Here is a 13,213-nt window from a genome sequence, read left to right on the forward strand (position 1 = left end):
TTATCCGACTGCCACCATATGCTAAGAACAGCTAACCCAGTACAGACTAATGTGCTTCCTGTCTACTTCGACATGGGATTGTGCTGTCACTATCACTAAGCTGTTACCAGAGGATCCTTTTAATCACTATTCTATCACATTTCCTTGAACTGAAAATAGGACAACATAATTTATGAGTAAATAGCAGAGTAGCTAAAGTGGAACTAGTGGATGTAGTATATTTGGATTACCAAAAGGCATTCGATAGGGTGCCACATGAAAGGTTATTACAGAAGGTAAGGGCTCATGAGATGTTGGAGGTAATGTATGAGCATGAATAGAGGATTGGTTAACAGACTGAAAACAGAATAGGGATTAAACGGGTCTTTTTCAGGTTGGCAGGCTGTAACTAGTGGGGGTGCCACAAGGATCAGTGCTGGGGCCTCAGCTATTTTCAATCTATATTGATGACCTAGCTGAAGGGATCGAGTGTAATGTATCCCAGTAAACTGTGAGGAGAACACAAAGCGTCGACAAAGGGATATAGACAGACCAAGTGAGTGGGCAGATAGATGATAATGTAGGGAAATGTGAGGCTTTTCACTTTGGTAGGAAAAATAGAAAAGCAGAAGATTTTTTTAATTGTGAGAAACTTTAAAATGTTGGTGTTCAGAGAGATTTGGGTGTCCTTGTGAAAGAAACACAGAAAGCTAGCAAGCAGGTACAGCAAGCAATAAGGAAGGCAAATGGCATGTTGTCCTTTACTGCAAGGGGTTGGAGTATGAGTAAAGGGGGTCGAAATTGCCCCCCACTGGAAACGGGGCACACGCACCGTGTTTCTGTTGTTTTCAGCACCGTGGTGGATGAGGTGGCCTCTTGAGCGAAATTCCGCATGTTGGCTTTGATTTTTCGGCGGTCCCAAAGTCGCTCATAATGGGGGTGGTAGTGTGGCAGTGAGCACACTTGAGGGGCAGAAATTGGGGGGGGTGTGGAGTGTCCACCGCTGTCAGTCATCAGTGTAGCGCTGATAATGTCATCACAGCGCCGCGTCACATCGTCTCTCCCCTGCATTTAAAGGGGAGATTGGTGCGATTTTTAAAGTTAGATCCACCAGGGAGGATTTCGGCAGGGCCAGTAGCCTGGCACCCAAGAGGGGGTGCCAAGCTTCCGGCTGCGGCCCGGCTGAACCCGGGGGCATAATTATCGGCCCGACATGGCAGTCGGCCGAGAAAAAAAACGTGGCGGCAGTGCTTCCTACCCTTTAATGGGAGCCGCACCGCCATTTTAGAAGGCCACAGCCTCACTGCACCGGCTCAAAAAAGCAAGTTTTGGCCCCGCCCGGCGGGAGGAAGATTTTCTCGGTGGAATTTCGCCGTCAGGGTGGAACATCGGCGGTGTGCACTATGATAACGCACTTACGATGGATCGGCAACAGTGGAGCAATGGGGGGTAGTGGAGAGGGTCACTGCTGGGATACCGCAGGAGCGGAATTTTGATAATAGCGACCATTACACGAAAAGTCGCCGGCCATTGCAATCCGCAAAATGGCTGCTGATTTCCGGTGATAACAGATCTTAACGGAAGGGGCAATTTCGGCCCGAAGAAGTCTTGTTACAATTGTACAGGGCCTTGGTGAGACCACATCTGGAGTACTGTGCACAGTTTTGGTCTCTTTATCTAAGAAAGGATATACTTGCCTTGGAGGTGGTGCAATGGCAGTTCACTAGATTGATCCCTGGGATGAGAGGGCTGTCTTATGATGAGAGATTGTTTAGAATGGGCCTATACACTCTGGAGTTTAGAAAAATGAGACGTGACCTTATTGAAACTTACAATATTCTGAAAGGGATTGACAGGTAGATGCTGAGAGGTTATTTCCCCTGGCTGGAGTGTCTAGAACTAGGGGGCACAGTCTCAGGATAAGGGGTAGGCCATTTTAGCCAGGCATGAGGAATTTCTTCACCGAAGTTTGTGAATCTTTGGAATTCTCTGCCCCAGAGGGCTGTGGATGCTGAGATAGATAGATTTTTGGAGTCCAAGGGAATCAAGGGATTTGGAGATCAGGTGGGAAAGTGGAGTTGAGATCGATGATCAGCTATGATCTTATTGACTGGCGGAGCAGATGCGAGGGGCCATACTACTCCTGCTCCTCTTTCTTAGGTTTGTATGATCTTAAAGACCCTACTTTTCCAAACCCCATTCTTTAATTTATACACTCATCAGCTCACTTTTAATATTCTAACTGTGATAATGGCCCGGATTTTGCGGTGGTAATGACAGCAAAATCTTCAGTGTTCACCATCATTACCTCTCTGAAACTGACAGCAATTTAGAGCATGCACAGATAAACATGGAAATCTTGAAGTTGTGGTCAGCTATTCCATGCTCCGCCACAGGTTGCACTGTGGAACTTCACAGAGCCAGCAATCAATTCAAATCCCTTGAACTGACAAAAACAGCCTCTTTTACGATGGAATATTGCTGTTAAAAATCTCCTAAAACATGAATCCGTGTTGAAAGAAATATAACTGGGTTTTTAGGGGTGTACTGACTGCTGAACAACTGTTCTGGCCCTTAAAAGCTAATTTTTTATTTGTGGAATGTCAGATTTTTCATTAATATGATAAAAGTTTTTCATATAATAATTTATTTAAGTTTGTTTATGATATTTCAGCGTGTTCCTTAATCCTATGTGTACGTTCCAATTTTTATTTCACTCTCTGTAAAATCTATTGCAAGTAAATTATAATCTGTACATTTTACTTCCTGGTTTGCTGTCTGTGAGAATTCTTCAGTGTGATTGGCTGCTTATCCAGCTTGAAACTGGTGATTCGCATGATTTGGTGCCAGATTCAAACAAAGGTCAGGAAAGGTGAATTTGATGCCACAGAGATCGCAAGATCTTTGTGGGCAGCTTTCTTCGGGTCAACGGCAAGCACTGTCGCTTCGCTGCTGACAGCAAGTTCTGGGCCATTATGTTATAATTGTGCTCAAAGTATATTTTTTATTTAACTGTTTTAAATGAATATAAATCTTATATTTTTCTCCTCTACAATTCCTGGAAGTCTATTCCAGATGTTGCTCACTCTGTAAAGAAGAAAATCCCGATATCAGTCCTAAATTTGCCTTTTACTAGTTTGAACCTGTGTTCCCTATTCCTACTCCTGCAATTTAATTGAAAGTAATATTCCACATTTACCTTTTCCATTTCAATAACTACCTTATATACCTGTCTTTTATTTGCTCTTGGAATGCAGGTGATGTTGGCAGGGCAGCATCTTTTGCCCATCCCAAGTTGTCCGAAGAATTACTCCCCTATGCTGGCGTTAGGTGCATATTGCAGCCACAGTGTGCCTGTGATGGAGGGTGTGGATATTGAGTTCATTGGCAGGGGCACCAATCAGGCAAAATGTTCTGACCTAGATGACATTGAGCTAAACACCATGTAATCATCAGTGAAGCCCTACTCCTGACCTTATGAACAGAGACGACTACAACTTTACCAAGGCTGCCACTCTATAATGTACATAGGACCCCGTTGCGATTTTAAGGTAAAAATGGGTGGAGTGTGTACCCAGTTGTACTGGGTAGTGAGTGGCCTAAGCATTGGTTCCTAAAGGTGGCTGCTACAAAAATGACCCAGAAGTTGTACTGAGGATTATGTTTTTGTGCAATCAGGGGCACCAGCCCTGCTCCTCCTCGCTCCATAAAAATACTGAGGTTCACTCCTGGTCTGGGACCTGAGCATCAGAATGGGAATGAGGCTCGGGGCTCTAAATGGCTCGGACCTCACACTGGCAAGAACAAATGGGCGGTGGGCACACACATTCTCTGGTAAAATGTGACATAACAAATGTTTAGAATCTGTATGTTATTTCAGACTGAAATGCAGAACCACTTTGAATTACCTTGCCAAGGAATGGATTATTGTATTAATTCATTAAAAAAATTATTCACATACCACCATCTGTTCATAAAGAACAAAGGCAAAGATGTTACAGTGTAATTGAGTTACCAGATGCTGTTGGCAAGACATTCATTCACACTCATTATTCTCTGGAGGATGGATTTTTGACCTCAGCCATGTTATCCTGGGGAAGTGGCAGAATGGGAGCTGTTAATACAGCAGTGTCACACCACTTATGATGATAAAGAGTCAAATATTTAAGCATTGTTTGACAAATTACTTAAAGTTAAACATTTAAAAGAGATACAAGATCAGTAAAATGTCTCATCGTGGTGCAATACTAAGTCATGATAATTAGCAGAAGCAGGTAACAGTTAATCAGTTTTCAGCTATGCTTATTGTCAAGAACAAGTGAGTGAAGGGAGGCTTCAAAATGCAAAACATATGCATTTGTTCCAAATGTTTAGGACTAGTTTTAGACTATAATGTTACCTTATACCAGTCATTCTGACATCTTTACAACAAGTTTATATGTGTGTAAACACAACAAAATTCACAAAATAGAAAAGGTACATGAAACAAAAATATTTTCTTATTTAAATGTAGGCATTTCCAGAGATGAATTCACTTTGCATGTCACAAAAGCTTCAAAACGCATGGGTTACTGAAAATCTTCAACTATAATGGGTGGAACTTTAGCGGAGGAGTGAAACCAGTGAAATCGGATCAGCCGCCCGTTACACACTCAGCCCGATTTTCCAAGTTGAAGTCAATGGAAAGGAACATCGAGTGGAGTGTGTAATGGATGGCTGCCAATCTCGCCTTTTTTATGCCACTGCTAAATTAAAAAGGTCCAGCAAATATATATACTGTACATATCGCTGCAAGAATAAAAGTGTATGTTAATATTAAAATTGATATGGAATGTATATAATAAAAGGTGAATTTAACGTGTATGTATAAATGTCGAAAGTGCAGTTTGGACTCAGGAGACGAAATGGATACACCCAAGTTCAAGTCTCCTCTTCTGGACGGAGCTTAAGGAACAAAAGGAGCATGACTATGAAACCCATCGAAACTAAAAGGTGCTAATTGGAAACTGATTAACCTAATCAAGGAATGGCTACAATTCCTGCACAGTCACATGTGTGAGGAAAGCCAATAAAGAACTGCCCTGGAACTAAGGTCCAATCCTGGGGTTTCACCAACTTATGTTGAGAGACAATGAACCGTAAGAGATATAAAAGGGCAAGCACGAAACCTGTTCTCTCACTTTGATGACCACGCGGCAAAGCAGGAAGCCTCTCTCTAGGAAGAAGGCCACGTGCTTTGCTTGACTCAGAGGGAAGTATCTGTCTGTATAAATCTGTAACTCATTACCTTACCTGTGGGATACTTAGAGACTACTGTTGTGCTCAATACGCTATATGCATGTGTGTGTGTTTAATAAACAAAATAACTATTTGTACTGCACTTTTCTTTGACAGACAGCCATCCGTCAAGCCCCGCATTCCCCTGCCCGTACTGCACTTTTTTGACTGACAAGCGACAAGCCCCGCCTCCTGTGAAGCTCCACCCCGCTTCCCAGACGAATCATTCCATGTACGTCTTGCCGAGAAGCAGGACCTGAGGCCCCGGGTCTCTCTTTCCCCACCCCAGCCGGTGTGAGGGCCCGATAGTGGCCGGTGTGAGGGCCTGATAGCGGCCGGTGTGAGGGCCCGATAGTGGCCGGCGTGAGGGCCGAATAGTGGCCGGTGTGAGGGGCCTGATAGTGGTCGGTGTGAGGGCCGGATAGTGGCCGGTGTGAGGGCCGGATAGTGGCCGGTGTGAGGGGCCTGATAGCGGCCGGTGTGAGGGGCTGAGTGCGGCCAGTGTGAGGGGCCTGATAGCGGCAGGTGTGAGGGCCGGATAGTGGCCGGTGTGAGGGCCGGATAGTGGCCGGTGTGAGGGGCCGAGTGCGGCTGGTGTGAGGGCCCGATAGCGGCAGGTGTGAGGGCCGGATAGTGGCCGGTGTGAGGGCCGGATAGTGGCCGGTGTGAGGGGCCTGATAGCGGCTGGTGTGAGGGGCCGAGTGCGGCCAGTGTGAGGGGCCTGATAGCGGCAGGTGTGAGGGCAGGATAGTGGCCGGTGTGAGGGCCGGATAGTGGCCAGTGTGAGGGGCCGAGTGCGGCTGGTGTGAGGGCCCGATAGCGGCAGGTGTGAGGGCCCGATAGCGGCAGGTGTGAGGGCCGGATAGTGGCCGGTGTGAGGGCCGGAGAGTGGCTGGTGTGAGGGGCCTGATAGCGGCTGGTGTGAGGGGCCGAGTGCGGCCGGTGTGAGGGGCCGAGTGCGGCTGGTGTGAGGGGCCGGATAGTGGCCGGTGTGAGGGCTGGATAGTGGCAGGTGTGAGGGGCCTGATAGCGGCCGGTGTGAGGGGCCTGATAGCGGCCGGTGTGAGGGGCCTGATAGCGGCCGGTGTGAGGGGCCGAGTGCGGCCGGTGTGAGGGGCCGAGTGCGGCTGGTGTGAGGGGCCGAGTGCGGCCGGTGTGAGAGCCTGATAGTGGCCGGTGTGAGGGGCCTGATAGCGGCCGGTGTGAGGGCCGGATAGTGGCTGGTGTGAGGGGCCGAGTGCGGCTGGTGTGAGGGGCTGGTGTGAGGGGCCGAGTGCGGCTGGTGTGAGAGGCCTGATAGTGGCGGTCCTGGGATGTACTTGGACTGGGGTATGGGACTTTGACTGGGGGAGGGATGTACTTAGACTAGGGTACAGGACTTTGGCTGGCCCTTGCTGTATTCTGGGGAGCTCTGTCCTCTGTCTTTTCAGGAAATCAAAGTGGATCGAGTTACAATTTGCAAAGTCAGTGAAACCTTGGGATGGGCGGTTCCGGTTACACATTCCTGTGAAACTTCAGAGTGTGGCTTATCCTCCAAGGGGACCAATCACAAACAAAGGGTGGAGCACTTTGGCAGCACAAATAAACGTGTCCTTCAATAAACTTATTCCAAATTGTTTTAAAATAATTGGTTTTACTGTCAATTTAATGCCAGCGATTTAGAAATCTTACATCGCCCAACTTGTGCTGTAAATTTTAGTAAAAATTGTAATGGTTTAGATGAATTTTACTCGCCACATATAATACACACAATGTTTAGAAACTTTGGGGAGTAAAGTGCACACTATACTCAAATATTTACATGTATTTTTGTTTCATCAATAGTATAGAACATATGAAATTGATGGGCAGGAAAAGTCCAGCTGGTCAATATTAAAAATCTCAACGGGTCAGGCAGCATCTCTGGAGAGAAAGCAGAGTTAACCTTCATCAGACAGGTGAGTGTTTAGAAAGAACAGATTCTTAACCAGCACTGAAAAGGAGGGAGGAAGAAAGAACAAAAGGGAAGGTCTGTGATAGGTTGGAAGTCAGGAGAGATTAGAGAAACAAAAGGGATGATGGCCCAAATTTAAATGGTAATGCCAGGAGTTAGAAAAACATTCGTCAAAATAGGGTGTGATCGGGGTAATGACCAGCTGCCATTAGAGACAAGGAGAAAAAAGAAAGAAACAGGCACTGAAGGGTGAGGGGAGAGGGGAATCTCTGTCAGGAGAATAAACCGGCTGAGGAACTGCTCTCCGGACCCTGACCTCAGCAATGCCACTGAGTGCTATCAGATACCCAACGTGACCAGCTTTGTTTCAGATCCACATAGTGGGAAGGATCTGGGAGAGTGAGCAGGGAGAAGACACAGGGGAGGGAGGAAGGGGAAAGCAGGGAGAAAGGGTTGAGGAGGGAGGACCGAGGAGGGGGAAGGCTTCAATTTTTTTGTCGGTGGGGCTTGTAACTTTTGTGTACTGCTATAATGTGAAGCAGGGTTTTGCTTTTTATGTATGGAAATCTCACTTTGTGTATCATAGAATCATAGAAATTTACAGCATGGAAGGAGGCCATTTTGGCCCATCGTGTTCGCGCTAGCTAGCCTAATGCCAATTTCCAGCTCTTGGTCCGTAGCCCTGTAGGTTACGGTACTTTAAGTGCACATCCAAATATTTTTTAAATGTGGTGAGGGTTTCTGCTTCTACCACCCTTTCAGGCAGTGAGTTCCAGACTCCCACCGCTCTCTGGTTAAAGACATTTCCCCTCATAGCTCCACTAAACCTCCCTCCAATTATTTTAAATCTATGTCCCCTGGTTGTTGCCACTCTGCCAAGGGAAACAGGTCCTTCCTATCCACTCTATTCAGGCCCCTCATAATTTTATACACCTCAATAAGGTCTCCCCTCAGCCTTCTCTGTTCCAAAGAAAATAGACCCAGCTTCTACAATGTATATGGGAGCTCAGATTTCTAAGTAATCTGATATGGCACAATCAATGATTTTGACACATGCATTTGAACCCCCAGCTCCAAAAGGTGGACCCTTCACCTAGGTTTTTCAAAAAGAAATTCCCTCATGCCGACACAACAGTGATTATGCTTCAAAAGTAATTCATTACCTGTGAAATGCTTTGTGATATCACGAGGATCTGAAAGATACTACATAAACCCATATTTTTTCTTTGTACATAGCTCAATGCAAAAAATTGTTTGCAGATGTGGGTGGAATTTTGAAACAGTACCCATGGGTATAAACCACTGATTACAGATGTGTTTCAATGAACGACTTAAATGGTCCCTTCAATAAAATTATTTTGTATAATTAAAATCCAATTGATAAACATAGTCCAGCACGTTAAGTACAAAATGAAAGGAATATAAATATTGAGTGCTGATCTTCTGAAGGTGAGGTACATTCAGGACATTACAGATGGAGCCATTGTACCTGCCAGACCTTAAATCTAGTGCTAGTCTGCATCAGGAAACATTCCATTCCCTTAGATTGTCCCAGGAATCTTTCCAGGACCTTAAAGCAATTTTATTCTCTCCTGAAAAAAACTGCTTTTACTTTTTTGAATAATGACAAAAACTGAACATTTTCTAGATTTCTGAAGCATGAATTACCTGAATCCAAACAGGTTCTTTTGTAGGTCCTGGAGCTGTCAGGTTTTCCAGGTTCCCATTTCTTTCATACTTAAATGTTGTTCCTGCTGCATTATAATCTCCATTCCACTGGATAATAAACCCTCCATTGAGGAAATATTTCTCTGGGTCTTCACTTCTTAAGGCCAAAAAATTCCCTGCTTCAGCTATCTCTTCCACTCGGATATCTCGTGCTCCTTCAGGAATCAGACCCACATCTACATAACCTGTAAACATAACAGAATGAAAGTTTAGACAGATAAATCAATAGTACATTATACGATTGTTTGTAAACTGACTCCATCAATGTCACACAAAAGCAAAATATTGTGGATGCTGGAATCTGAACTATAAACAGAAAATGCTGGAAATGCTCAGCAGGCCAGGCAGCACCTGTGGAGAGAAAAACAATTAACGTTTCAGGTCGATGACCCTCGTCAGAACTCTCCATAGAGCGCCGTGCTGGGACCGCCTGTGAAAGCAGGCAGTCCGAGTTGTAGCTGCCGCAGTGAGGTAAGTCATGCTGATCTCAAGTAAGCGTGATTGTTTCTTTGTTTGTTTTTGCGATTTATATTTTGGTGCCATGAGATTTTATTGGGAATGTTTTTGATGTTTTTTTTCCCCCAGGTTTTTTTATCCCCCCAGGCCTTTTTATCCCCCCAGGCCTCTATTGCAACGCTCTGAGGCCGGCTGTTTAGCTCGAGGTTATCGCTTACTCAGCCGGCCTAGCGAGGTGTATGATGCCTCCCTTAGCACTCTGCCCCATACTCAGGGCCCAGCTGATGAATATTGTTGACAGAGGCACAAACTGTTCCTAGGTGCAAACTTTACCGCCCCCGGACATTACCGTCCCGAAATGATCAGAACCGAAAATCCAGCCCCAAGAGTATACAGCAGTATCCTATCCTTTTTCCAGTGAATATCCTAATGGTAAAAGGTTTTTGTTTAAGTGCTAGGATGTGAGCACCAGAAACCTCCAGGGCTGAGTCTGCAGGTTCCCCAGTAAAATATTTTTACAGGTGCCTGTGCAGTAGAGCTGTATCTTAATAAGCGAGCTGAAAAATACATATAGTAAAAAAAAATCTTCGAGAGTCCAGGCCACTAACGCTTGTTTTCACAGGGATACTGTCCCACCAGCAGATTATCAGGTCAGGCATGAGGAAACTCCTGGCCTGGAAATGCCCGCCTTCAATCATGGCCCCTTGTTTGAATGGAGAGGTTGTTCAGTTGTTTCTATTTCTTTGTTTCTTATAATATCTGCTTTAGGTTTAAGCTTAAATATTATTCATGTAAATGTGTTTGTTTTTACTTTATTTACATTTTATCTATCAGTAAAATAACATAAGAACAAGGAGCAGGAGTAGGCCATTCGGCCCCTTGAGCCTGCTCCGCCATTCAATAAGATCATGGCTGATCTTCTACCTCCACTCCACTTTCCTGCACTGTCCCCATATCCCTTGATTCTCTTAATATCCAAAAATCCATCGATCTCTGTCTTGAATATACCCAAAAACTGAGGCTCCACAGCCCTCTGGGGTAGAGAATTCTAAAGATTCACCACTCTCTGAGTGAAGAAGTTTCTCCTCATCTCAATCCTAAATGGCCGACCCTTATTCTGAGACTGTGATCCCTGGTTCTAGACTCCTCAGCCAGAGGAAACATCCTCCCTGCATCTACCTTGTCAAGCCCGTAAAAACTTCCCACCCGCCATACCCTCTTCATGGTCTGCCTATCTATAGTTTCTGGTTATCTGTTAATAGTTGAATGGTTAGGCTTTGTTTCCTTTAGTTTTATTACTTTCAAATCATTGTTAAAAATCAGTAAAGAGAGCTGCAAAACACAAGGACATCATTGAAGTTCAAAAAATGTAAAGGTGGAAACTTAGTGTAAGGACTTCTGGGTGTTTAAAAGCACACATATTATGATCCATTTGTCCAATGAGAGGTGGAGAATAGTGGTGAGGTAGGTAGACAGGTGGGAGTACACTGGGGGATCAGCAAGAGGTCACAGTTTGATAAGGTGCCACACAAAGCGTTAGCGCACAAGATAAGAGCTCATGGGGTTGGGTAATATATTAGCGTGGATAGAGTTGTGGACCAAAAAGGAGCTGAGTTTTCCAAACTTTGATTTTGGTCGAGACTAAAAACCCACAAGCCAACCTCCTGGTTGGTAAGTGGCAGCAGGTGCTGCTGTTAGCCCTGAACACACTGGACAGGGTGAGAATAGCCGAAGCATCAGGCTGGGGCACGCAGAGCTGTGCAGACCTGGACACCTGGTTCAATAACCTGGATTCACAGCTGTAGTCTGACGATAACCGAGAGGCAGATAGAAGAAACTGACGCAACATCGAAGAGTTAACCCGAACAATAACATAAAACCCACCCCAGAGGGACCCTGAGCTGAAATAAGTGTTACAGAACCCCGGAGTTGATAGGATTGTGAGTATAGCCCAAACCCCCTCACAGACTCAATTTAGGATAGGAATTGGTAGGAAGAGTGGGAGTGGGAGGTGTGGTTGTGTGTGAGTGGGATGTTTTAACCTCTTGTTTTCCCCCTCCCTGTTGCGAGATTTTTCGGGTTGTTGAATGAAATTTTGCCATCACTGCCATTTTATGACCTCTTCCTATGCCCTCTATCTTTGTGTTTGCTATTCGAGATAAACAACATTAGCCATTTTGTACTCTTACCCACTGTGTCTGGTGCCTCATTACTCACCCACCCTCATAAATCGCACGTACAGAACCCAAGGGGAGTGTGGATTCGAACCCACACCCCAAGCTCCCCTTACAATTAGAAGTACATTGGACAGCGAGAGGGGAAGCTGGACAGCACACTGTGCACTCAGGCGGGACTCAGATGCACAGTCAACTGCATAAAGCAACATCAGAGGCTTGGAGTACAAGCAGGAGATCAAAGACAAGACAGAGTAGGGGAGGGAAGCATGAGCCAAGTAGAGGAAAAATATTCAAGGGAATAGCCAGTGAATTAAATCTGTGTTGAAATTTCCCTCCTGTTAAAGTTTAACCTGAGTTCACACATCACAGGCTGGAATTTCATTGAGCTATATAGCCAGCCTTTTGGCAGTTTTGGGGTACTTCATATGGTAAAATAGGAAAGTAAGACCTTGGATGGGCACCACAGGTGCACTGTTGCTATTGTGCTGGGTTTGCCCATTGATTTTAGCTGTTTGGGGCTTGGGAGTTTCTGTTAATAGTTTTCCAGACATATTACGGTTGACTTTATATCAAGACAGGAATTGGAGGTATGGTGATCCTTCCAGTCCCCTGGAGCTTTTTAACTCTTGGACCTGATTTGCATGCCTCAACAACGATTCCCACTGAAAGCTGGAACGAATTATATCAACACCGGTGGGTGGGAGTGGAAAGTCACGGTGGACCAGGGACCTATGGAAACGGTCCCCAGCAAGCTAGGTGAGGAAGGTTGGGGTTCGGCAAAAATCGGAAACATAGGGACTGAGGATAAGGGGGAGCCCGGGGCAGTGGAGCCCCAAGGTATTCTTACAGGACCAAGATGATCACTTCTTTACCTTTAAAAGGTTAAAAAAAAATGATTAACTTGTTAAATTGGGGCCCAATATTTCTTGTCCAGCGAGCTGCGGATGCCTACCGCACGTCCCCAGGCAGCTTGCTGGTAAAGCGGAGGTGCATTTAGGCAAGGTACAACACTGGCAGTAACCTTCAGGTAGGTCTGGGGAAGGGGGTCGGGTGGGGGGATGCTGAGCACAGCCAGCGGCCCACGGAATTGCTGTGGAGGCGGGAGAAGCCCTCCTTCTTATCCTGACTCTACATTGAGGTAAATTTTTTTTTAAGTTGCATGAGGATTAATTAGCAATCTCGTTGTGCGAGGCCCCTTGGGGAAGAGTGACCATAATATGGTGGAATTCTGCATTGGGATGGAGAATGAAACAGTTAATTCAGAGACCATGGTCCAGAACTTAAAGAAGGCTAACTTTGAAGGTATGAGGCGTGAATTGGCTGGGATGGATTGGCGAATGATACTTAAGGGGTTGACTGTGGATGGGCAGTGGCAGACATTTAGAGACCGCATGGATGAACTACAACAATTGTACATTCCTGTCTGGCATAAAAATAAAAAAGGGAAGGTGGCTCAACCGTGGCTATCAAGGGAAATCAGGGATAGTATTAAAGCCAAGGAAGTGGCATACAAATTGGCCAGAAATAGCAGCGAACCCGGGGACTGGGAGAAATTTAGAACTCAGCAGAGGAGGACAAAGGGTTTGATTAGGGCAGGGAAAATGGAGTATGAGAAGAAGCTTGCAGGGAACATTAAGACGGATTGCAAAAGTTTCTATAGATA

At 45.5% G+C, this 13,213-nt stretch overlaps 1 protein-coding gene across 1 annotated transcript in view; it reads right to left on the bottom strand.

The window, feature by feature from the left end:
• LOC139228763 (A disintegrin and metalloproteinase with thrombospondin motifs 12-like) overlaps positions 1 to 13,213 on the bottom strand; it is an 801,719-nt gene that overhangs the window by 175,216 nt on the left and 613,290 nt on the right. Inside the window, exon 15 of the mRNA XM_070860105.1 lies at positions 8,858 to 9,102. Within this exon, the coding sequence (XP_070716206.1) occupies positions 8,858 to 9,102 (245 nt within the window). The remainder of the gene's footprint in view (positions 1 to 8,857; positions 9,103 to 13,213) is intronic.

The sequence above is a fragment of the Pristiophorus japonicus genome, chromosome 2 (assembly GCF_044704955.1).
Source record: "Pristiophorus japonicus isolate sPriJap1 chromosome 2, sPriJap1.hap1, whole genome shotgun sequence".
Classification (NCBI taxonomy): Eukaryota; Metazoa; Chordata; class Chondrichthyes; family Pristiophoridae; genus Pristiophorus; species Pristiophorus japonicus.